This window comes from Crinia signifera, chromosome 3, assembly GCF_055691185.1.
Source record: "Crinia signifera chromosome 3, ASM5569118v1, whole genome shotgun sequence".
Taxonomy (NCBI): Eukaryota; Metazoa; Chordata; class Amphibia; order Anura; family Myobatrachidae; genus Crinia; species Crinia signifera.
Genome location: NC_139219.1, coordinates 168684656 through 168711054, shown reverse-complemented (window position 1 = coordinate 168711054; position 26399 = coordinate 168684656). Strand labels below are relative to the sequence as shown.

The 26399-nt window shown below is 42.9% G+C and overlaps 1 protein-coding gene across 2 annotated transcripts in view; it reads left to right on the top strand.

Annotated features, from left to right (window-relative positions):
- Positions 1 to 26399, top strand: part of FIG4 (FIG4 phosphoinositide 5-phosphatase) — a 330801-nt gene that overhangs the window by 58268 nt on the left and 246134 nt on the right. For both annotated transcript variants that reach the window (XM_083176914.1, XM_083176913.1), the window contains exons 8-11: positions 17366 to 17494; positions 17600 to 17700; positions 18167 to 18329; positions 21622 to 21719. In XM_083176914.1, coding sequence (XP_083033040.1) covers positions 17366 to 17494; positions 17600 to 17700; positions 18167 to 18329; positions 21622 to 21719 — 491 coding nt within the window. The remainder of the gene's footprint in view (positions 1 to 17365; positions 17495 to 17599; positions 17701 to 18166; positions 18330 to 21621; positions 21720 to 26399) is intronic.

Genomic DNA, 26399 nt, shown 5'->3' with positions numbered 1-26399 from the left:
AGTTTTACTAAGTTGCAGAACCTATGTAATTCATGTGTGTCTCTAATTAAATGGATAGACTGGTGAGTCTTAGTACAGTATATAGGTTTATTGATGACATTATGGTCTTAGCACAATGACATTCTATTCGTAACCCATTCACAGTTTTGTAGCTGTAAGTGTGGGACTCTTAGTTACATTTTCTCCCTCTAACCCCAGTAGTGCCTAGGACAAGTCCAAAGCATCCCGGGACTTGTCCTAGGCACTATACCTAGGAATAGAATTGTTGTATTTTGTAACAAGTCTGGGATAATTAGCTGGTAGCATGGTGCAGTGTCTAGGTACTTAATCAAGGTCCAACTTTTCAGGTACATAAATTAAATGGTGCTTTACTGTCAGCAAAATTAAACTGAAAATAACAAACACCCTAGCCCCTCATTCAGAGCACTGATACCACTTTAACACCAAAACTGCCGGGTCGCACCTGGGTTTTTGGACCCGGATGCGACCCGGCAGTTGTTCCCTTTTACACCGGCGTTCCCCAGCATTATGCCGGGTAGGGGACGCCGGTGAATTCGGGCCCCAAGCCGGTACTCGGAGATTACATAATCTCCAAGTGCAGGGAAACCCCGCAACGCCGCCTGACACCCCTGCAACGACGATCGACACGCTGGGGGCAAGCCCAGCACCCGGGTAAGCTGCTGGGCTGCCCCCAGCCTCCGTCCATGAGGTGAATGGATGCCGCACACAGGCATCCATTCACCTCTGCTGCTGTCTGCATAGTACCGCAGACAGCAGCAGAGGCTGTACGCAGCCCATGCCCAACCTCCATACTGACCTCAGAATGCTGTGGTCCGGAGGTTGGGGCTCCCTGATTGGAGGAAATGGGTCCCTGGGTTGAATGACCGGGTTACCCATTTACATGACCCCTGACTCCGAGGAAGCCCCGTGTCCGACCCTGAACATTTGCCGGGTCGGACACCGGGTAACAGGACGTGGGTTTTTTTTTTTCCCTTTTACACCAAGCCCTGGCCCGGACTGGAGCGGCAATAATCCGGGTCGCAGCTCTGATGTAAAAGGGGTAATACTTCTTCGCCCTCACTTTACAGAGCAGCTAATATACAAAGGGCAGTGTACAATTAGCCCTGATAAAACATGCCTTGAAAAAGACACTGTAAGGTGTCGAAACCGGTCAGCTTGCACAGCAGAGGAAGGAGTTTGTGGATCCCCACCGTATGTCAGCATCCAGGGATGCCTGATTGTACCATTCTTATGCAATATTTGTCTGCATTTGTTTGTAGGCAAACACACATGGTGAGAGTCCTCAATACCTGAATCTCCTGTTTTTTATTGCTTTTAATTGTTTATTAAAATTTACTGCACCATGATATATCTTCTCCCATCCTTTTGAGTGAATGCATCATTAAGGAGGATAAGAAGTGAAGTCCATTGGTGACATATTGTCCCTCAACCAAGCATATTTGTCTACTATCAAATGTAGACAATTTTATTGGTACGGGTCAATAATATTAAAGTCCATCAAATGCCAGTATATTAACAATACAGTATTACACTATTGTATGTTATTTCTTTTTCTTTTTTGGGTATCACTAACACGGAGTAACCTACCCATAATCCATCAAAAATAAGAGCCCAGGGAACCCCTCAACATCTGTTTTTGTATCGTATATGTTCTTTGAAGTGGTTCTTCAATTGATTGGCTGTGTGACCAAGGCTGCTTAATAGCGCACAATATATTGGATTTAATCTTGCTTTGTTGCAACACCTAGGTAAGCTGCTGGGCTGCCCCCAGCCTCCATGCACCGCTAGTCCCTCCGTCCAGGAGGTGAATGGATGCTGCACACAGGCATCCATCCACCTCCTCCCCGGCTCTGCTGCTGTCTGTACAGTACAGCAGACAGCTGCGGTGGCTGTGTGCGCTCCCTTCCCAACCTCCATACTGACCGCAGGAGGCTGAGGTCCGGAGGTTGGGCTTCCCCATTGCTGTAAACGAAAGCTTGGTCAGATGACCCGGCATACCCGTTTACACTGCCCATCACCCGGGTCCTCCCCATATTTCACCCTGGTCAAGACCAGGGTAGGTTTCGCGGGGAAATGGACCCGTGTTTTTTTCCCAGCTACCCCTTTTACACTGATGCTGACCCGGGTCCAAAAGGCAAAAAAACAGGTTTTTGCCGCGGTGTAAAAGGGGTATAAGTAAAGTGGTTTCCAATCTTTCTTGAATCACTGCACCCTAGAGAAAAATAAATTGTTTCATGGCACCCCTGGGTCACAAGTATCTTATTGATAATTTCAGCCAAAAAAAAAAATATTACCTTCATTGTGCTTACTTATCCTCCAGTACATGGTGGTGGGCAGGGTTTTACTTGTATTTGTCCACATATTCTATTATTGGCAGCCACAAGCACTTATTTTGCACATTGACCATAAAAAAAATTAATTTGGTCCTTTGGCCTCGCAGCACCCTGTTTGGGAACCATCAGTACTGTCAGCACTATTTGTTTTTGTAATGATTTCACTTATAAGGTATTACAGGTTGAGTATCCCGTAACCGAATATCCGTTATCCAAATTATTCCGAAAACCATACATTCCAGAAAGTGAAAAAGACGTTTTTGTTTTTTTTGCTAAAAACTCACTGGGGGCATTTGTAACAGCACTACTGAAGACATAATATGTAACTGGCACTATATATGTTCAAAAAAAATGATTGCTTGGCATTCAAATTCAATATCTGAGATAGTACACAAATTTTGTTTCCTGTTTTGAAACCTTGTTTTTAGAACAAATAAAATATACTTGTGTGCATTTCATGTGTTTGATGTGCTTATACAGCATAAATGCAAGATACTTAAAAATACATAATTGAAATATTAAAATATTCCAAAATACGAAATAATCCGCTATCCAAAATTCTCCTGGTCCCGAGCATTTTTGATACGGGATACTCAACCTGTATTATGTATTTGTCTTGCCTGTTCTTTCTGTCCATCTTTACAGATTCATGGTCATGATATGAAAGGGTAAACTGTGCAAATGTATAAACAAGTGTTTGTGAACACTGTTAATGACCAATAAAAATGAATTAATCAATCAAGGATTAAACCAAAAACAAAAGCCAAAACAAAACAAACAAAATCAATATCAAAGTTAAAGGTAATCTTGTAGAGTCCACTCCTCGTGGTGTACCGATTGTATAATTCTGTGTGCTCTCCGCACAAACAAAACCAAAACAAATCGTTGAATAATCAATACTAGCATGCATGCATAATCGATGGTGATTAGAGTGAGTTGGGATGGTCCTGGCTCGACTCTATGTTCATGAACAAATGTCTCAATGTGTCAACCAACGGCGTCCCGTTAAATGACAAAAAATGGGGGGGGGGGTGCACAGTCCTGCAACAGTGATTCTTTAGGTACCTCTTTGCATTGGTGGTCAGTGGCGCCCGGTTTTCGGGGGAAAGTAATTGCCTGCTAGTGCAGGTTGCCCGGACTTCTGCAGACTCTTAGTGGGACCGCTTGCACTCGGGGCTGTGTGTTAACACCGCTCCCTGTGCTGCGGTGCGCTCACTGCAAAGTCTCCCTGTCTCGGAGGTTTAGAGAACACCGCCACGGATACCAGATTGGTCCGCGGCTGTGTCTGCTTCACCTCTCTACGGGTTTCCTACACCGGTGAGCTTTCCTCTCCCCGTACTCACCTCTGTTACCGGCGGCCTCGATCCCACGATGTAACTGACGTGTACAGTCTGGCGCGTGCACACGCCGGCTGTCAGCGTCTCTGCTTGGAATGTCCTGGCGTCTCAGTGTGTTTGCGGTGTCTGCTTGAATGTTCTTTGGTCAGTGGTTCCTCCAACGCGTTTCAGCTACCATGTAGCCTTCTTCTAGGGAGATTTGTAGTGCAAGTATGTCCATTGAGGTATTTAAATAACCCTCCCAGTCCTTTTGCTGCCTTCTCATTGGTCCCCAGTAGCGCACACAGGGGGGGTTTCTGAGTACCCAGAAACCCCCCCAGGAGTCTAAGGGCCCTAGGCTGAAAGCTGAGGGTCCCCTCTTTAAAAGGGTATAAGAATTTTAAAAATCGGCCCTTGGGAACCAGAGATATCTGACTTCAAAGCAGTGGTCCCCATCCAAGCCTGTTAATTGCTCTTCCCAGTCGGATATTTCAGGTTCTGTCTGAATTAGAGTTTGTCTGAGGGTATATTCCAAAAGCTGGGACTTTCCACCTTTGAGGGACACTAGTAGCTTGTCTCTACTGTTCCCAGAACCAGAGATATCTGCCTTCGAGCATCTGGTTACTGCTCCAGCTCCACACACCTGGTATGTAGTTTTATATTCTCGTTGGCAGATTGCTCTGCCTCCTGAACTCTGACCCCTAGTCCCCAGTATCATTTGGTAGGTGGGATTCTCTAGTTTTTAATTCCATTAAAATCTAAGAAATCTATTTCCAGGAACTGGAGATATCTGCAGTCAAGCAAGCTGTACTCCCATCAGAAAATTATGAATAATAAACCCACTCCACTATACATCCCTCCTCTGCATATTAAACATCCTCTACCACCCTGGAAGTTATGTATCAGGGTCCCTTCATTCAGCCCAATGCCCCCTTCTCCCACCCATCTCCCACCATCTGTGCAGTAAAGGGGTAATTAGTGGAAATTACTGATCCAGGCCCTACATGCTGAGCGGTTGATATAATATCCCCTACCACCCGCAGGACATCAAAGCTTCCCCCACCCCTACCGCTGGAGGATCAGTAGGGGCCCCTATACATTGTTATGCCCAGGGGCCTACACTGCTGTTGATGCCCCTGTATGTATATATATGTATGTATATGTATGTATGTATATATTTATTATTATTATTATACATTTGGTCTATCTATAATACTTTAACTGACCCGGCATATACTGGGTCACAAAAGTGACCATCTCCGTGCTTTGCTCCGCCCCTCTGGAAACCCCCTTCTGAAAATCCTGCGTTTGCCCCTGGTCCCTGCCAGCAGTTAGATGATTGGGTTTCTACAAGTGACGCTTCACCAAACCCTCCCTCCTTCTCCTAATCATCATACTTCACTTTTAACTGTAACATGTGTCTGTTTGCTGTAGCAAAAATGTTACAAATGTGTTAGTTAACTGTATTTCTGTTTAATAGGTATATTAAACATTGGGTTTTAAGGGTATTATTATATTTTTTTTTCAAAAATAGAGCCGGAGATAATGAATAACCCATTATTAATGTCATCTAGAAGACTATGGTTTATTTTAAGGAAAAGAATGCAAATAAACCCATATAAATCACAATTCATAACATTCTTACAAAATCCAGATTTTCAGGAGGGAAAAGCAGGAAACCCCTTTAAAAACTTGAAACAGCAAGGCATAAGCCGAATAGAACATATGGTGGATGTAGAGGGGGGTAAAACCCTGACATACGCCCAGGCGGTAGGGAAATATGGCCCCTTTACTACGCACAATATCACATTCATACAGGCCCAACACTACACAAACCAGGTACTCCAAAACCTAACAATAAGAGACCTGAATAACCCCCTGGACATACTCCTAAAAAAACAGGTCCCACACAAGAAAATCACAACAGACCATTATAAATTTCTATACCAGCCATTGGACTATGACAAAATAAAAACAGGCATAATAAAATGGAAAGAAGTCTTCCCAAACCTCACGTTAGAAAAATTGTTAAAATCACTGGAAGAATCAGTAAAAACTATACCAGCAATAATGTACACAGAAATGTTCTACAACATCTCCCACCAGACATATTTAACACCAAAAAGGAGGTTTGAAATGGGGATAGCATCAAATTGGAAATGTCTAAAGTGGGATAGAGTGGGGGCAGATCTGTTTCACTGCCTGTGGAAATGCGGACAGATCAAGAAATTTTGGGAGGAAGTGTGGCAGTTCTCACTAAAACTACTGGCACACACTTTTCCACTAACCCCAGAGTGGGCGATCTTTGGAATAACAGGGAGGGAAACAAAGATAGCAAAGGGGGAAAAAAAAATGTTACTTGCAATTTCATCTGCGGCTAGGAAAAGCATTCTCCACAGGTGGATAGACAGATCGGCTCCCACAATGAAACTTTTTGAGGAAAAACTATTTTACATATTCCGTATGGAATGGGTGGAGGCGACACTCCAAAAAGAAAAAAGGGTGAAAGAGCTCTTTGAGACATGGGGACCCATTATAGAAAAACAACCAACTACAATAAAGATACATCTAAGACAGTGTTTTCAAATAAAGTTGGTACGAAACAAGATTAGCACTACACGAAGACCCGATAAACATCATTTAAATCAAACAAGAGAGAGGGGATAGATAGGCGGGAAAAACTTATTACGCAATGGACAAAACAATAGTGGCTCCATATCGTTTTATATGATTTGTTGTTTAATTACTTTGTAAATTTTATATTATTTGCTGTATGTTTAGTGATCTAGTTTTTATGAGTTTGGATTAAACCTATGATTTTTTCTCTTAACGGAGCACCTAACCAATCCAAGGAACAAAAAAATAAATAAAAAAAGGGGAAAACAAACTAAATTAACCCCTTCATGACAGAGCCAGTTTGTGCCTTCATGACACAGCCATTTTTTTCAAATCTGACATGTTTCACTTAAGTGGGGATAACTTTTTTTTGCTTTTACTTATCCCAGTGATTTTGAGATTGTTTTCTCGTGACACATTGTACTTCAAGTTAGTGGTAAATTTGGGTCGATACAGTCTGTGTTTTTTTGTGAAAAATACCAAAATATCGTGAAAAAATAGAAAATTTAGCAATTTGCAAAATGTCACATTTTCTGCTTGTGAGACAAATAAACATACCACTCAAAATAGTTAATAACTAACAAAGACCATATGTCTACTTTATGTTGCAATCATTATTTCAACCTCCTTTTCATTATTTTGGACACTAGGAGGCTTCAAATATGAATAGCAAATTCTCAAATTTTCAAGAAAATTTCAAACACTGATTTTTTAGGGACCAGTTCAGTTCTGATGTGACTTTGAGGGACTTGTATGTGAGACACCCCCATAAATGATGCCATTTCAAAAACTGCACCCCTCACAGTATTCAAAACAGCATTTTGGAAGTTTGTTAACCCTTTAGGTGTTTCACAGGAATTAAAAGAAAGTGTAGGTGAAATTTCAAAATTTCATTTTTTTTGCAGATTAGCAAATTTAATACATTTTTCTAAGGAACACAGTAGATTTTACTAGAGAAATGTGACTAAAAATTGATTCCCCCAATTCTTTGGTTTTCATAAATATCCTATATGTGGCCCTAGTGTGCACGGTGACCAAACCACAGGCTTCATAATAGAAGGAGCACCTACTTGATTTTGGAGCCTCCTTTTTATGAGATTATTTTTTAGGCACCATGTAGGTTTCTAGGCACCATAAGATGCTAAAAGTTAGGTACCACAAGTGACCCCATTTTGCAAACTACACCCTTCAGGGAATTTATCTAGGGGTACACTATCTAGGTAATGTACACTATCTAGGGGTATAGTGTACATTTCAAACCCCCAGGGGTTTCACCAATTGTGGTACAACTGGGCAGTGAAAATGAAAAAAATTAATTTTTCATTTTCACAGCTCAGTTGTATCAAAATTGGTGAAACCCCGGGGGGTTTGAAATGTACACTATACCCCTTGATGAATTCCCTGAAGGGTGTAGTTTGCAAAATGGGGTCACTTGTGGGGGGGTTCCACTGTATGGGTGTTTCGGGGGTCATTCAACCAGAATCTGTGCTGCAAAATCCAAAAATCACTCCTTCCCTTCTGAGTCCTGCCATGCACCCAACTGGTATTTTTTGGTCACACATGAGGCATTGCCGTACTCGGGAGAAAATGAAAAATTTTGAGCCAGATCTGCATTTTTGTGTAAAAAAATGTAATTTTTTACACAAAAATGCAGTTCTGGCTCAAAATTTTTTATTTTCACAAGGAATGAAGGAGACAAAGCACCCCAAAACCTGTGCCCCAATTTCTCCCGAGTACGGCAATGCCTCACGTGTGACCAAAAAATACCAGTTGGGTGCATGGCAGGACTCAGAAGGGAAGGAGTGATTTTTGGTGGTGGAATGAATGGTGGGTGCTATGTCGCATTAGCAAGACCCCCGAAGCACCAATACAGTGGAACCCCCCCACAAGTGACCCCATTTTAGTCACCAGCTTTGGGAGGGGGGCTGGCGCTGCGGCTGGCGGGGGGGTGGGAGGGGTGCTGGCGCTGCGGCAGCCGGGTGGGTGGGAGGGAGGGGGGCTGCCGGGTGGGAGGGGGGGGGGGGGGGGGGCTGGCGATCGGTGGTAATCGGTGCGGTATATACACACACACACACATATATATATATATATATATATATATGTGTGTATATATGTATATATATATATTTATATATATACATATATATACACACACACATATATATATATATATATATATATATATATATATATGTGTGTATATATATATATATATATATTTTCAGTGCATATATTTAATTTTATAACTTTTTCTGCAGCTTGATGATGCTGCTGCTGCTGCTGCGGGGGGGAGGGGGGAGGAGGGCAGCGCTGCGTGCGCTCCAGACGCTCCGGGGGAGCCGGGGGAGCTGCTGCTGCTGCCGGGTGAGTGCCCGGCGGGTGCGAGGGGGGGGCTGCACATCGGTGGTGATCGGTGCTGTACCTGACAGCACCGATCACCACCGATCCCTGTGTTACCGAGCGGCTTAGCCGCCGGTAACACAGGAAACGCTGTGAATGGCTGTTCAGATTTGAACAGCCAATCACAGCGATCGCCGACCGGGGGGGGCACCCCTGCCCCCCCTTGGCGGCGAGGGGGGATGTCTGCTGTCAGGGACAGCAGACATCACCTAACTGTCACTGCGTCTCTAGACGCAGTGACAGTTAGAAGTCATGACGTACATGTACGTCAAATGTCGGGAAGTACTTCCCGACCATGACGTACATGTACGTCAAATGTCGTGAAGGGGTTAAACAAATAAAATCAGGGAATTGTCCTCGCGAATAAGTTGTGAAGAACGGGGAGTGGCCAACAGACCATACCCGGAAGGACACAAAGACATAAGACCAATTGGGGGCTCCGTTCAGAGTAGAACGCATAGGAAATATATGCACTATTACTCCTGCCATTAACATATATCTGTAAAGAGGGAAGATGTAATGATATGAAAGCTCTTTCTTAAACAACGCATAGATGAACCCGAATAGAATTCATGTTGACTAATGTATCAATGTACACTTTGCTTCAAATACAATAATAAAAATATAAGTAAAAAAAAAAAAAAAAAAAAGGGCAGAGCGCAGCACTGAACAAAAAACGTATTCTACATTTAAACCTAGCGAATTAGTCATCCGTAAGTGCGGTAGCTAGCCCTGAGATTCAGTGCGCAGGTACAACCCCCCAGTAAATGTATAAACAAGTTGCATCCACACATTAGACCTAATAGTTAAAGGCAAAATTAGTTCTAATTATCCTGTCCACTTGTATGATAACATACCTGTGGAATTGGATAGAATCACTGCATGCAAGCAAATTGCACGTGTAATGCAAGCAAAAGTAAATAATAGCTGTCTCTTTGGGAATTATAATTTCTAGATTTTTGCTTATATATTTATTCCCCATCTCAACACATTATTGAGCATTAAAGGGCTGTACTATTGAAAAAAATAAAAAAGACAAAAAGTTTCATAATGAGTATTTTCACATTTGGGGCCAAATGAAATAGGTGTGAAAATCAGAAAGTTAGCGATTTTGCGAGAGTTCTACCATCTTTATTAAAGCACCAATTATTTCCACTACAAAACCAGGTCTGTTTTGCCATGTAATTGATTGCCAGTTTAAAAAAAAAAAAAAGGAAAACTCTTCCCAAATCTCTCACTTTTTGATTCTCACACCTAATTATTTTTGGCCCTTGGTGTGCTTTATGTCTGGCTTTGCTGTTTCTAGTTGGTACATTTTAATCTATAAAAGGCAGATTTAAAGAGAGCTGCTTTCCTTATGCAACCATCTTAAATAATAGCGTAGAACATTATGTTTCTATTTTCTTGGTTTGGAAAATCGGCATGGTTCTATAATGCAAATCCTCCACTTCCTTTACCACGACATGTCATTGCAGTCTTGTCTTATAGTGATTGCATAACCAGCAAATTATAATTATTTCTATTTCACTGTGCATTTTCTGAAGATGATTAGGCATTGCTGAAAACTGGAAGGGATTTAATGAGGCATTTTGACATTTTTTTTTTCGGTAGCTGATTATACCAAGCACCCTTACATCATACTAAATGGCAAGATATGTTCGAAGGGATGCTAAAGCATCTTCATTTTCACAGAAACAGCTGCTTGTTGTAGGCATTAAGCAGAATTATATAATTATAAAACCATAATCATTAAACAGTTATGTAAATGATAAAGCACAAGAATAGCAAGCCAAATTATGTCCTATAGAAATTCTCTAGAATACTGTGTATTGTGCTCCTGTTGCCTTGCAGAACACAGCATAGTTACAAAGGTAAAATACCTGCCATTTCTGGATACAAATGCAATGTTTCGCAGAACATAATTTAGTTTAAAAGCGTAAATATTTAGCATTTGTTTTGTACAGTAGTAACCAATATAAAACTGCAGAATAGATGAGAAAATATCTTGTTTACATGGAACCCTTCCATCCATCCACCCACTCTAAGGTTGAGATTAATCAAAGTTTGGTGATAAAGTACCAACCAATCAGCTATTAACTGTCTTTTTGCAGGCTTTGAGAGATATTCAATGGTTGGAATCGGGGGCGGCAGTGTAGGATTCGCTGCACTTTTGCCCCAATTCTCCCTGCAGGGCGATTCGCCGGGCAGCCACCCGTCCGCCCTATTCAACGCGTCAGGGGCTCTCTGCCCCTGGCGGTGAATTTTAACCCCCCCGGCGAATGCCACTGGGGAGCTGGGGGACGGCTGCAGGCAGGGAGATGGAAGCCTCCCTACCTGCGCCGGACACTGTGGGGGTGAAGGAGGGCTGTCGGGGACACAGGGAGAGCCCCCCAGAGCTGGCAGGGTGCTGTGCTAGGGAGCCGCTACACTCACTGTTCCCGATCGTGCATATGTAATGATCGGGACCAGTGTGCAGTGAATAAAAGAATATTAATGAGCTGCTCCCGCCCCCTGCTGGCGAATGTGTAAAAAAAAAATTGTTTAAAAAAATTAAATAATAATAAAAAATATATTCATGTGCTGCAAGCACATGAATAAAAATAGCATGCCCCTTCACAGAAAAAGAAAATCTGATTTTTTGACACCAAAAAAATAAAAATAATCGCCTTATTTTAAAAGATCACATTCCAGTTCACCTAAAAAAGATGACGAATGTAAAATGGAGAATCATGGCGAAAAGCAATGGAGAAAGCAGTTCTCCATTTGAGCATTGAATACACTCTCGGCGAATCCCAGTGAAAACCCCATTGAAATACACCAGTTTCAACAGCTATTGACTCACCCTGACTTTTATTAGCAGGCACAAGAGGATGCGGTATTGACATGGCCCACCACACTTGGGGAGTTATTCACACCTGATCGCTGTTGTGCGAATTTGCAAGCCTATCGATTATGAATGACTGCGCATGCATCTGGATCACAGCGCGCATGCACGAAGCCAAAAACAGCACTTAATGTATTTGCAATCCCCCTGCAGTTTGATTGACAGGAAGTTGTCATTTGGGGGTGTGACCGGACCTTTTCTGGGAGTGTCAGAAATAATTCAGGGCTGCCCAGTTGTTTTCAGGGAGGGACGTCAGCCCTGGTCCCGATCATCCTGTCTCTGTTGCAGAATTGTGGGAGGGTCAGAGTTATGCACACTTGCACAGACTGGGAAAATCAATGGTGAGTGAGTTGCGAATTGTTATGCAAATCAGCAAGCCATTCACAAATCATTTGTAGGTCTGAATTATACTCCTAGTTTACTTCAGCCATGTTGCATTTTAAAAATGTCACCACACCACCATGCCCACCACCACTGCGGGGTCCCGTTAACCAGCAGGTTGGATCCGGCACTGCCTTTACACTGATAGAACAGAGATTGTTCACCAGCATCAGGTTGGCAGTCCGCATTCTCGAATATTGGACATGTGTGTTCCCAGCTTTACTTGTTTTCTGAAACATTTGACGTATTGCTAATTTTTATATTTTGTGCTGTAGAGGTAAATGATTAACACTTTGAATCCTATTGGAACAAAAGACCTCTATAAATGATTATTATTGTTTATAGAAGTAAAGTGTTATTTTAATTATAAATATTAATAATTATTCCATACAGAAATATGATCTATAAGTAACTCTTAGGGGGGTCGTCGCTTGTTTTCAAAAATCAAATGTTCATATAATTTGATTATGTACATTATCAGCAAGCAGCCTCTCAAATTCCTGCACAATGACATTTAAACTAGTCCCTAGTGAAAATGGTATGATACACATAACAGAGAATTCATAATTTGATATTGTAACTACTCAACTTTGTTTCATAAAGCTTGGGATCCTTCAATTCCTTTCATAATCATCTTATGATTTGTTTTTCAATTAAGCTCTGATATGCGGGCAATGCCGCTGTAATGAGCGGGACAGCCTTGGGGCGGTACCAGCTGTACTCCAGGCTGCTCCTTCCTATGGCTCCCACACTGTTTGGGGAGAAATTCTGTGTTTTCTACCCTAGTGCCATTTAGATGCCAATCTCTCATTCATTATTGGATACTATTGTCAGTGTATTGCATTTAGTACACTGTTTTTTTTTTAAATAAAAGAGAATTTTTTTTTTTTATGAAGTACATTTAGGTAAAATTAAATTCTAAAATTTGGTTGCAGTTTCCAGAACAACATTTCTGCACAGTGTAAATCACGATGTGTATTGAGCACTTCATTCCATTGTGAAAAGTTACATACTGTACATACATTCTAGGTGTAGAACGAAGGCCTCTGCCTGTGATTACATTAGGTACTGGTGCACAGCAGAACTAGCAATGTTGTTAATTCTCAGTCATACAAAGACCTCAGTGCTGTGAGTGGTACTTGTTTCCTAGAACGGCCACAATCGCGGGCATCGTGTACCTTTAAGTTAAGGTACACGATGCCCTCGATGGACCCGATTTCCTTTGAAATCAGGTCCATTTTGCCAGCAAAGGGAAAATCGCGGGCATCGCGTCGGTCGCGACCATTAACATTAGCCCCGACGCGACCCCCGCGATTTTGCCATAGGCTTCAATGTTAAAATATTTTTTAACATTGAAATCGGGAGCATCGCGTCGGTCTTGTGCCATTATAATGGCACAAGATGAGATGGACTTGATAAAGTCCATCTCACATAGTAAAAAATGTGAAATGGGTCAATATGACCCATTTCACATTATATATGGCCCCGTCAACACCCCACTATTGACGTGAACCCGAAGCGTGGCGAGCGCAGCGAACCCGCGAGGGGCGGCGGTGCGTGTCCTCCGACCTTTTTATTCCCCTACTATCCACGTCGGCGTGGAGTTGAGAATATAAAGTGTGGCGAGCGGACGCGTATACCTGTGAAGTTATACGCGTCCCCTCGCGGGGCTCGCTGCCCTCGCCAAGCTTCGGGTTGTCAACTCCACGCCGACGTGGATAGTAGGGGAATGAAAAGGTCGGAGGACGCACACCGCCGCCCCTCGCGGGCTTGCTGCACTCGCCACGCTTCGGGTTGTCGTCAATCGTGGGGTGGGGTTTACGCTGCAAAATTGGGGGTCTTGGGAATATTTTACATTGAATCCAATGTAAAATCGGGTCCCAGGGACCCTATTCACATTTGATTCAATAAAAAAATCGCGTCGGTCGCATCGCATGTGACCAAATCGCATGCGATGCGACCAACGCGATTTTTCCGACACGACCACCCCGATGGAAGTAATACCCTGTGAGTCAGTAATGCTAATCACAACTCCAAATATATTGCCAGTATAATACTAATGACTGCTCATTGAGATATTGGTTGGACATTAATGCAAATAAGTTAAAATGGAGCAGATATTTATCTCAGGGTTGCCTACCCTCCCACCATGGAAAGGGGAGCAAGCCTCTCTGAATGTTGCAAGTCTCCTGTGACACACTCAAAAGGGAGATCCGTGGGAGCAAATGACTCAAATTGTGTGTTTATAGCCCTGCCCCCTGCTGCGAAATGTCTGAAATACCGGCATTGCACGGCAGGTGCGTAGGCACGAGGATGTGATCGTGTTGACCACGCCCCCACTCTGGATGATCCGGACCATACTTTGCTGGTAAACCATTACCTAGCAACCATAACCAGATGATACCTATGTATATTAATAAGATCAACAGTTTTAATCTTCAGTAATGTTCTTTCTTCATCTCTCTACTGCAAATTATGGTTACCTTGGCAACAAACGGAAAGTATGCACATCAGCTCTGGTAAATTTCCTGATAAGCAGCACACGTGCCTCTGTCCTAGGAGATACCTGTATCTAGCCAGCAATCACTGCTGGCTGCGCTGAAGCCAGTGTGTGGGAAGAGATTTAACGCTCATGCATATTGACTTCTCGCGGGTCACCTTGCTCACACTACTAATAAGGAGATGGTAATTCACACATATCTCACAACCCTCACAGCAGGGCACTTAATGAGTTTAGTGTACACCCACACTTTTCTTTTATAACTGTCATACAAAATACAAAATTAATCCATATATGTGGCTGCAAGTCTTTCAGTTAGTTTGTCTTCTCTGTCAAGAACACTTTACCTCTGCAAATAATAGCATTTAGTAAGCAGACATTTAATGCAGTTCTGAAGGTATAATACTTACAACCTGTAAACTGTTCTCTTAGTCACGTGTATAAGGTCAAGAATAGAAATGTCTTGAAGTTTTAAGCAGATATGATCATATTTGCTATATTATGTAGACTATACTGTACATACTGAATATTATTCTCTTTACTCAAAGCCTTGCCTTTACACATGCAGTGTACTGCCACTTCATTAAACTTGCTCATGTCCTCACCAGTTGCCACCTTAAGACTGGCATCAGAATTGGTTGCAGGATATGTGTTGCTGTGTTATATTTAGTTCATTTGGTACTTGTTTAGTTTCACGGTGACAGCATGGCCGCGCGCTACTTCCGGGTTCGGCGCTCACTAAACTTTCTAAAATAAACTAAATAAACTCCATGCCAATGTGGATAGTTCATACCCCCACTATCCACGTTGGCATGGTTTTGATTTTAGATAGTGTAGCGAGCCCCGCAAGTGGACTCAGACGCACAGCCATGCTGCCGCCGTGAAACTAAACAAGTACCGTTCATATTTAGGGCCAGATGTATTAAGCTTCAAAAGTGATAAAGTGGAGAGTGATAAACAATCACCTAATCAGCTCCTACCTATCATGTGTTTGAAAAATAACAGGTAGGAGCTGATTGGCCGGCTGTTTATCATTCTCCAGTTTATCACTTTTTGCAGCTTGATACATCTGGTCCTTATGCTTTATTTCTAATTTGTATGTTGCTCTAATAATTGTTATTGTTATAAAAAAGTTGGGATATAACAATGTAAGCCACTTAATAAAACTAGAATTCATATTTTAAATGAAATACAATCTATTTTATAAACTATATGCACAATAACAATATTTTTGTGCATATCATTTACTGTGCACACACTATATAATTTATGATGCACGCACCTGCGGGTCTTTTCCAACTCTGTTGTCTGTTCATGCAATGAACCATCAAGTGGCCTATATATCCTTGGGCGGTCAGTACGTGATCCCGTTCAGGCTCATTTGACTTGGGCCATAAGTGCTTCTTGGACAGCTCAGAAGGGTTCCATTTTGAACAGCTGTGCAAGGTGGCCACCAGGTCCTCAGTGTACACATTTTTGTCTAGCACTCCTCTTAAGGCTTGCTTGGGGATGTCCTAGAATCAATGGTTCCCCAATGGGATAAATGAGGAAGCAAGATTCTAGGTTTCTCACCATAGAATCCATTCCTCTGAGTAGGGGCCCTTGTGCAGCCTCCTCTATTTGAGCCCACTCCTCTTTGTCAGCCGTAGCACCCCACCATGCAGCGCAATAGAGTCTGAGCACTAATGTTCTCAGACTTTTGCATATGCACAGACCTCTGAAAAAATGACGCTGCAGCCATTTCTTCAGCGATTCTGGCTGTGCTGCTGCCTTTATAGCCAGACTCTGGAGAGGTAAGTATTAAAATATGGTTGCGATGTGGGCCACCCTGGGATTCAGGGGCCCTGTGCACCACTTTATCACTTACCCATTATAGATATGCCTCTGAGTCTCTCTGGAAATTACTGATTTCCCTCCCTAATGTGTATGATTGATTGATTTTTAGGTTAATCTCTTATTCTTTATTTTTCTCATTTGGCTTTGCTAGTCTGGTAACTGAGAGCTAAGGGAAGGGGAGGATATATAAGGGAGCTTCCATGAATTTATTATTTTAGTGCCTACTCATTTGCCCCTCCCTCATATCCCAGATGGACTCAGAGGAATTTATTCTACAGAGAGTTACTCAGAATCTTGTTTTAGGTTTTATTTATTCTTTGTAATGTTATAGTTTAAAAAAGCATTTGCTTTACGTTTTTGAATCTCTAATGAACATAGTCATAGGACCTGATTGAGAAATAGATACTGCAGAGTGTGCTCTTGTGTCGGTTTCTGGAGTTGCCACTGCGATAATATGCAGATGCTAATGTAAGCCTACCCCTGATGCAGTAGTCTGAGTGTGTTATCAGCGCAGTGGACACTTTCAGCATGTCTGCACGCTGTAACACTGCTGGTGATTCTTGACACGCCACTATCCCGTGCACCATTGACACTTGCATATGCTCTATGGTAGGTGCAGTTTCTCTGTTCAAGTATGGCCTCCGTAGCAGTGACTAACATGCCAACAAGGTGACATTTATTTGCATTCACTTCAGGTCGTGTACCAGTCACCACCCAGGAATGACCATCCATTTTCCGTTCCTTTTCCTATAGCGTCTGAACTGATCACAATAGCACCTTTGTGTGTACACAGAGTAATGCATGCACCATATGGGTTTTATTATTTGTTCAGCACGCACAGTTGCAAATAAACAGTCCGCTACATGAATATTGGCATTGCACGCAGTTTGCGTGCATCTTAGAGTAATGTGCCTGTCCATGGAACCATTCCTGTATACTTGTCAGTAATAATTTGCCTAACCATATTGGATATGAGATTCTGTATCGGGTAAGCAATTAATACTTTATAAAGAAAATAGTTTTAAGAAAATGTGGTCATTGAATTAATTAACTCTTTCATTTTGAAAATCTTTTTCAGGTATATTTGGAATATGCAGTGAGCCATACATGAAGTATGTGTGGAATGGCAGTCTCATAGAGTGCATAAAAAACATTGTTCACCAGGACTGGTTACTTCATATAATCCATGGATTTTGTGGGCAATCAAGTATCCTTTTCATTCCCAGACAGTGGCGATTAATTAAGACCTCCATCGTTATTTAACAGTTTTTTGTTCTTTACACTTGAAATTGACCTTAATAATTTATACAAGAACTACTTATTTATGGTCGGCCAGTCTATGTAACTTTGATGGCCAGAAGATCAAGCAAATTTGCCGGGACTCGTTTTCTGAAGAGAGGAGCAAATTGTGAGGTACTATAATTTATGAGGCTCAGAAGTCTTTCTACTTAGATACAGAGTACTTTGTTACAGTTGTTATTATTATCCGTTATTTATATAGCGCACACATATTCCGTAGCACTTTACAGAGAATATTTGAACATTCATATCAGTCCCTGCCCCAGTGGAGTTTACAATCTATATTAACAAACACATGTACACGCACACACAGACATTCTAGGGTTAATTTTGTTGGGAGCCAATTAATCTACTAGTATATTTTTGGATTGTGGGAGGAAACCGGAGTACCATGAGGAAACCCACGAAAACATGGATAGAATATACCAACTCCGCACAGTTAGTGCCATGGTGGGAATCAAACCCATGACCTCAGTGCTGTGAGGCAGTGATGCTAACCATTACACCATCTGTATTAAGTAGACAGTATGTAATCCTGCAATTTTTCTAGGTCAGATTTCTTTTCACTTTTATCTTTCAGGGAGATGTTGCCAATGAAGTAGAGACAGAGCAAATAGTGCATGACGCCTCCGTGATGTCCTTTACTGCAGGAAGCTATTCCTCATATGTACAAGTCCGCGGCTCTGTCCCATTGTATTGGTCTCAAGATATCTCCACTATGATGCCAAAGCCACCAATTACATGTGAGTATTCATTAGCTTCGACCTATAGAATATTTTATGAAAAACCTAAAATAAATGCATAGCTACCAAAAAAAATGAAAAGAAGAGTCTATGGTTTTTCAAACAATGCTGACCGAATTTAGGGCCCAATTCAGAGTTGATTGATGTGTGAGTTCGCAATCCGTTCCATTAGCGAATGATTGCGCATGTGCACAGATTGTAATGCGCATGCACAAATCAAAATAGTGACAAATAGCAAAAATATTTAATTGCAAGCCCCTCGCAATTTGTTCATATGCGCATATGTAATGAGGGGTGTTTCTAGGTGCTGGCTGTGTGTGGGGGTGGGGGGCCCTGCTGCTTTACCGACACCTGTGGCTGCCGCCCCCGGGTCACCCCCTGAACCCGCTCTGCCTTCTGCATGGTATATTACTGGTTAATTACCGTGTACCTTTCACAACGGGTTCAATGTGAAAGGTACAAAAATGGTAATTAACCAGTAATATACCGTTTACAACATGCAGTGTGAATGGGGTTAAATTTGCTCTGACCCGGTTAAAGAAACGGGTCAGAGACGGTTTGGCAGTGTGAAAGCAGCATATCTCTTACTTCCAAACACCATTTGGATATCATCTTTATGCAAAGAATCACGTTATTTGGGAGGTAACCTTTCCTGGGCCAAGGCCTCTTCATTCGACCTCCCTCTGACCATGTCCTAGAGTAGGGAGAAATCCATTCTGCAAAGCCATCTACCCATCGAGGGAGAGTCTCCAAAAAGAGATTACCATATGACATGTCAGGATAGTTTTGTTTGGAGTTACAGGTCTCTGGAAATTGTACTGGAACCCATTTGTTCCAGATGACAGAGAAAAATTACCATTCTGTTCCGTCCCATAACACGGAAATAATGTCCCACACACCATAGATGTTCCTAGTTTATGTATTGTGGCATACCAGCTGTCATTCATTGTCCACTGTAACACGTAAGATTTTTTTCTTAAACAGTCTGTAAATTTTTAAAGAAACTATTATTCTGTTATACTATTATTTTATATACAGTACATATCGGGATTTGGGGGGATAACACATAAAAAAGTATTGAACAGATACTTGGAGCCAATATTTTGAACCTTTTTTCATGCACAGAGACCACTACAGCTGTTTTTAAATCAAAATCTCCTATAAAAGTTTTCTTTTGACATCAATAGTCCATGGTGTCCTCTTCTTTGGACCTCTCCCAAACTTAGAAGATATGCCACCTAGTTACAGATTTAATTACTACACACACAAAAAAAGTAAAACTAAAATTGCTGAGACAAGTTCACTACAAAACTTCAAATGGGCTCTCTCAAGACCCTTCTTCATCAAATTCAGCCACCTGTCAACCCTCTGTTCCATGCTCACATCTAGCCCATGTATCTTTTAGAATATAAGCTCTCAGGAGCAGAGCCCTCTCCCCTCATGTTGTTTCCCTCTATTGAACTATTTTCTACTCCATACACCCTACAACGTCAGTACTTGTCCTACATTACCTTGTACTGTAAGCAGGGCCGGTGCAAGCGCCCAAGGTGGCCCGTCCGCCCCGTCTCCCCAAAGGGCACTGATCGCCTGGGGGGGGCCAGCAGCGGATTGCTGCTAGACTAGCTCCGGGGGGGGGGGGTGGCCGCTACAGGAGAGGGGGGACTGCGGGTGCTGTCCAGCCAGGGCGGAGGGTGGGGACTGCGGGCGCTGTCCAGCCAGGGGGACTGCAGCACTATCCAGAGCCAGGGGGAGGGGGGTTTTCCAGGCAGCTAAGTGCTGATTATGATGCGGGGGCTGGATCGGCCCCCGCCCACCACCGAACACTGCCGCTGGCCTGGCTGCTGATGACCAGGCAGAGGCAGCAAGTTTTACACTGAGGTTTCGGCGGGTGGGAGGAGGGATATCACTCACCTGCTTGGCTGCAGCTTCTCCTTCCTTCCTCCGGCTCTCCTCTGCGGTAGCTGGCCTGCAGCTCACTACCGCCCTCCAGTGGCCGGCACCCTAGGCAAATGCCTAAACCTGCCTAGTGGTGGCGCCGGCCCTGACTGTAAGTCATTGTTTATATTTTGAGATAGGGATATTAGAATGAGATAATATTCAAAAATCAGGATTGTCAGGGGAGCCCAAAATCTCAGCAACTAGCTTCTTAACACTATCGCAGTAATGGGCAGTCCCACCAAATGTGTATTATTTTCTTATTTTACTTATACGCTAACAAAATGGGTAAAAAAGCTATCACTGTTACAACAGTTTCCTGATAACAGACCAATTTTTTAGGCTTTATTTGCATGATGTCTAGTCAAGTACATATGTGTATAACTTGTTTACTTTTAAAATATCTTTTTTTTTTTGTATCAGTTCAGAAAAAATAATTTCCAAAAATTCTTGTATTAGGTTGGCATAATTCATATTTTCCAAAACATGTGAACACATTTTATTTTTAAACAATAAAGGTGGCACCAATATACTTTTTACCTCCATGGTATCCACGTCCTAGTGGTCCCAGGAGGGGCCAATGCTACTTGTCACTGGATCATGCATTCCTAGGTGCAAAGACCATGACCAATGCTGAGTAACAGCAATTTTATCTTGGTAAAATAACTATATAGTCACCTTTGTGTGTGGTGAGTTCAATCACTCACAAAGCAATACTGTACTGCTTGGTAAATTTACCCTCATGGCCGGGCTTAATTTAGGGGTCATGCCCCCTAAGACACAACATTATTGGTTGCCGCCCATCATGTCACTTCTCCCTTCATGTTGGGGCTTCCCGACTGCCAAAGCAGCACGATCTTCACCCCTCCCCACCCCCACCCCCAGCCTCATCTGGCTCTCGGCCTAAGGGCCCTCTGCAAGTGAGTATGGTCTACCACCTCACCAACAAGTGTCACCCTTAGATTATCTCTCCTAGTGGAAAATCTACCACTCCCTAATACTGCTCTATACAAAATAAAATCAGTAACAATAGGACCGCTAGGAGAGACTACTTTATTTAGGTGACAGTGGGCCAGATGTACTAAGCTTAGAAATTGATAAAATAGTGAGGTAAAGTACCAGCCAATCAGCACTAAATGTCATGTTACAGGCTGGGTTTGAAGAATGACAGTTAGGAGGTGATTGGTTGTTAGCTGATCACTCTCCATCTTATCACTTTTCAAGGTTTAGTACGTTTTACCCAATGTGTGAACCCTTTAATCTGCCATTTGACCACCACTGAAAAAGCGCATGAATACAAATATATACAGAAGTCTACTATAATTGCTATTAATACTGTATGTGTTTCTGTTGCCAGTGGACCAAGCTGATCCATACGCACATGCTGCTGCTTCTCACTTTGACCAAATGCTTCAGAGGTTTGGGTCACCCATTATCATTCTGAATCTTGTAAAGGTAAGAGACACCTTAAAGTGCACTGTCATTTTTGTAATGTACCGATGGACTTGTGGCATTTTACATAAACAGAGATACACTATTACCCACGATTGCTGATTGTTGTTAATAGCCTAGACTGGGGCAGTCTAATAGGCCCCAAAATGCTGTCTGTGCTGCGGCTTATCTGGGATATTGTTTTGCTGAACCTGGGTGTTTTTGTGAGAACTTATGTTTTATTGGGTGATATTGGATAGCCCGATAAAAAAAAATTGGTGAAAAATTGGCAAGTGTTGCATTGGGTATAATAGGATATCCCTGATCACAGTACGTCAAAAGTTGTTAGCGTTGAGTCTTTATTGAACAACATAACTTGAGTTTGGTGTAAATTCTGTAATAAATGTTGTTCTATCGGCATTCTAATAAATCATATTGAAAAAGGGAGCCCAAAGATTGAATTTAGAGGGCTACTGGTTGCTATAAGTAAAAAAATTTATTTTCTTAAATGGTATCAAATTTTCAAAATACATCCCTACATTATGCCCCTTTCCCACTGCAGCCTTAAAACGGTATTTTGCCGATTTTTGAGGGCAAAATACCGTTTAAGGCTGCAGTGGGAAAGCGCCAGAGTTGAAATACCGTTTAAAGTTAAACGGTATTTCAACCCGTTTTCAGAGCAGGGTTTTGCACGGTAATCTACCGTTTAAGATGCAATGGGAATGCATCTTTAAACGGTAGAGATGATTGCTGATTTTTTTCAGCAATCATCTCCGTGTGTGTGTACGCTGCCGGGCTGAAAGATTAACCACTTTCAGCCCGCAGCGGGTCCACAGCGTGCAGCGCTGGGCAAGATGTGCCCAGGTGCTGCGGGAGGAGGGGGGTCCCTGCTGCTGCTGAGGGGAGAGGGGGTACCTGTCAGCCTGACACGGCGCTGCCGCTGCTGTATCTCCCCCCCCCCCCGGCGGCCGCTGCCGCTGCTGTATCTCCCCCCCCCGGCGGCCGCTGCCGCTGCTGTATATCCCCCCCGGCGGCCGCTGCCGCTGCTGTATCTCCCCCCCCCCCGGCGGCCACTGCCGCTGCTGTATCTCCCCCCCGGCGGCCGCTGCCGCTGCTGTATCTCCCCCCCGGCGGCCGGTCCTTGCGGCGGATGTACAGTCAGTGTCGGCGGTCCCTCTGGCGCAGGGGAAATAGTACTTATTTCCCCTGCGCCAGAGGGACCGCCGACACTGACTGTACATACGCCGCAAGGACCGGCCGCCGGGGGGGAGATACAGCAGCAGCAGCGCCGTGTCAGGCTGACAGGTACCCCCTCTCCCCTCAGCAGCAGCAGGGACCCCCCTCCTCCCGCAGCACATGGGGACAGCTTCCCCCCTCTACCCCCACAGCACCCGGGGACAGCTTCCCCCCTCTACCCCCTCCAAGCTGCCTGTCTATCCTTGTTGATAGATATATATCTATCTATATATATATATATATATATATAGATCTATCTATATATATATATATATATATATATATATATATATATATATATATATATATATATGAGATCTATAGATCTATATATATATATATATATATATATATATATAAATATAGATAGATAGATCTATATATCTAGATATATATATATATATATATATATATATATATATATATCAACAAGGAAAGACAGGCCTGACCCATTGTCACAGGCACTAAACGTTTTGAAGAGCTAAAACGTTTTACCTGCAATGGGAATGGTACTTAAATGGCATTTGAAACTGTAATCTGCTGCAGTGGGAATGCTAAATACCATTTAAGATTACCTGTAAACTAAAACGGGTCTGCAGTGGGAAAGCAGCATTAGTCGACCTCCTCCGCCTGCTTTTTACAGAAAATCACCTAAATAATTACAGGTAATTATTTTCCAAATTATGATATTTAAATAGAAAAGTGATGTTTAAGGGCAGACATGCTTAACATGTACAAATATATCAGGGCCAAATTAACGAACTGTTAAGCACCTGTTTTGCTTTGAGGAAGGATTCTAGGACATGTGGGCATGTGTTTAGACTAGAGGAGAGAAGATTTCATGCCTTAGAAGGAAAACCTTTTTTACGGTTAGGGCAATTCAATTATGGAACTCCTTTCCTGGAGAGGTGGTGTCGGCAGACCCAATAAATACATTTAAAATCAGCTTGGACAAACATTTTGTAGTTTAAAAACATCTAGGGTACAACCAACAATCATAATTTGTCCAAAATGAAATAAAAACGCAATTCATATATAGGGATATAACAAATAGACCATACCCTCTAACCAAAGGTTGAACTTGATGGACCTATGGGTTTTTTTTTTCAGCCTAAACTACTATGTAACTAAAAAAAATCACTTAAAATATTGAAAATGTGTTAACAGTTCTACAGTTCAGTTCTATTGATTATGATCTTGATACTTGAGTTGGCAATGATTCTTTTATCATGTCAGATACTCTGAAGAAGTGTGCCATATGCACTTAATCTATACATTTACGTAACATAGCTAATTAGATACATGCTATAAACAGCAGCACTCAGGAAGACTTAAGCAAATAATATTTAATAAATAATTGTCCCACAGCTCCTATATAGTGCCAGCTTGGAAAGTGAAAAAATGGAGAGTGATAAACCACTATCCAATCAGCTTCAAACTGTCATGTTACAGGCTGTGTTTAAAATATGAGTTGGAAGCTGATTGGCTGGTGGTTTATCACTCTCTATTTTTTCACGTTTCAAAGCTTAGTACATCTTGCCCATAATGAGCAGATAGTGAAGAACTTAAGGTGCCCATACACGTACCAATTACCCAGTACTTTTTGTGCTAAAATAGCATCGCATCCCATGCACAACATATGCACAACGATGCTATTTTAGCACAAAAAGTACCGGGTAATTGGTACATGTATGGGCACCTTTAGGCTTACTGCTAGAAAGTAATAACACTACATGGCCAGGCTGACAAAAAATGGTCAGGTCAATTCAATGTTTATGAAAAATTATTATCCTCACCATCAATTAAAGTATTTCAAAATATTGTTAACAAAATATTAATAGGACCAATTTACTGTAGATATCTATTTTCATCTCTTTATATCAAGATGCTCTACAGTTTTGCTATGATCTCTGTAAGGATTCAGGGTACTTGTTTCCTAGAACGGCCACAACGATTTAGATCGTTGTGGTCGTAAGATAAAAAATCGGATCGGTCGCATCGCATGCGATTTGGTCGCATACGATGCGACCGATCCGATCTGCCGATTTTTCACCCGATTTTTTTTTTTTTTACACCAGATTTGTTTAAATTGCCCCCCCAAATGTTAATAAGTGTGCTAGACCCCACGATAGACGTGAACCCGAAGCGTGGCGAGCGCAGCGAGCCCGCGAGGGGCGGCGGTGCGCGTCCTCCGACCTTTTCATTCCCCTACTATCCACTAGGGCGTGGAGTGAGAATATAATAGTGTGGCGAGCGCAGCGAGCCACCGAGCCCGAAGCGTGGCGAGCGCAGCGAGCCCCGCGAGGGGACGCGTCTCACTTCACAGGTATACGCGTCCCCTCGCGGGGCTCGCTGCGCTCGCCACGCTTCGGGCTCGGTGGCTCGCTGCGCTCGCCACACTATTATATTCTCACTCCACGCCCTAGTGGATAGTAGGGGAATGAAAAGGTCGGAGGACGCGCACCGCCGCCCCTCGCGGGCTCGCTGCGCTCGCCACGCTTCGGGTTCACGTCTATCGTGGGGTCATGGCGGGCACATAAAAAATGTGAAATGGGTCATATTGGCCCATTTCACCTTTTTTATCATTTTTCCCTATGTGAGATGGACTTAATCAAGTCCATCTCATCTTGTGCCATTATAATGGCACAAGACCAACCGATTTCAATGTTAAAAGATTTTTTAACATTGAAGTCTATGGAAAAATCGGGTCAATCGGTCGGTCGCATCGCGGCCGATTTTAATTGGTCGCGACCGACCGATTGACCCGATTTCTGTCAATCAAAGTGAAAAAATTGTAAAAAATCGGCCACATCGTGAGGATCGTGTCCCTTAATTAAGAGCCACGATCACTCACGATTGTGGCCGTTCTAGGAAACAAGTACCGGATTCAGTATGAAATCCCGGCGGTCGGAATCCCGATGGTCGAAATACCGACGCCGGAATTCCGACCGCCGAAATGCTGACAACGGCGGGGCCGTGGATCGCCCCCCATGCGGGCTTGCTGCGCTCTCCAAGCAACAGGCCCGGTGCCTCGCTACGCTCGCCACACTATTTAATTCTACCTCTATGGGTGGCGTGGCCACCCATAGAGGGAGAAAGTGCCGGCATTGCGGCATCCGGGATTCCCGGCTTCGGTATTTCGACCACCGGGATTCCGACCGCCGGGATTTTGACTGCATCCCCTCTGTGAGTAGTTTCTGTGTACAACTATAAAAAGGTATCATCAGTGGTGAAACATGTGAGTGGATGGGTCCAGGCGCAGAAATATAATTTGGGGGCCCTCCTTTACACTTTGGCCTTCCTTGGCGGTGATTCTGAGCAACCATAGTATTGCTCAGAAGTCCAGTGCTACGGTCAATGTCTGCTTTGTGTGCCCCTAAGCGGATGAGAGCTGCTGCCATTGGGCTGTGCTATATAATAAGAATTTTGTTGTATTACTGTATTTATTTAGGAGACTACATGTTTTTT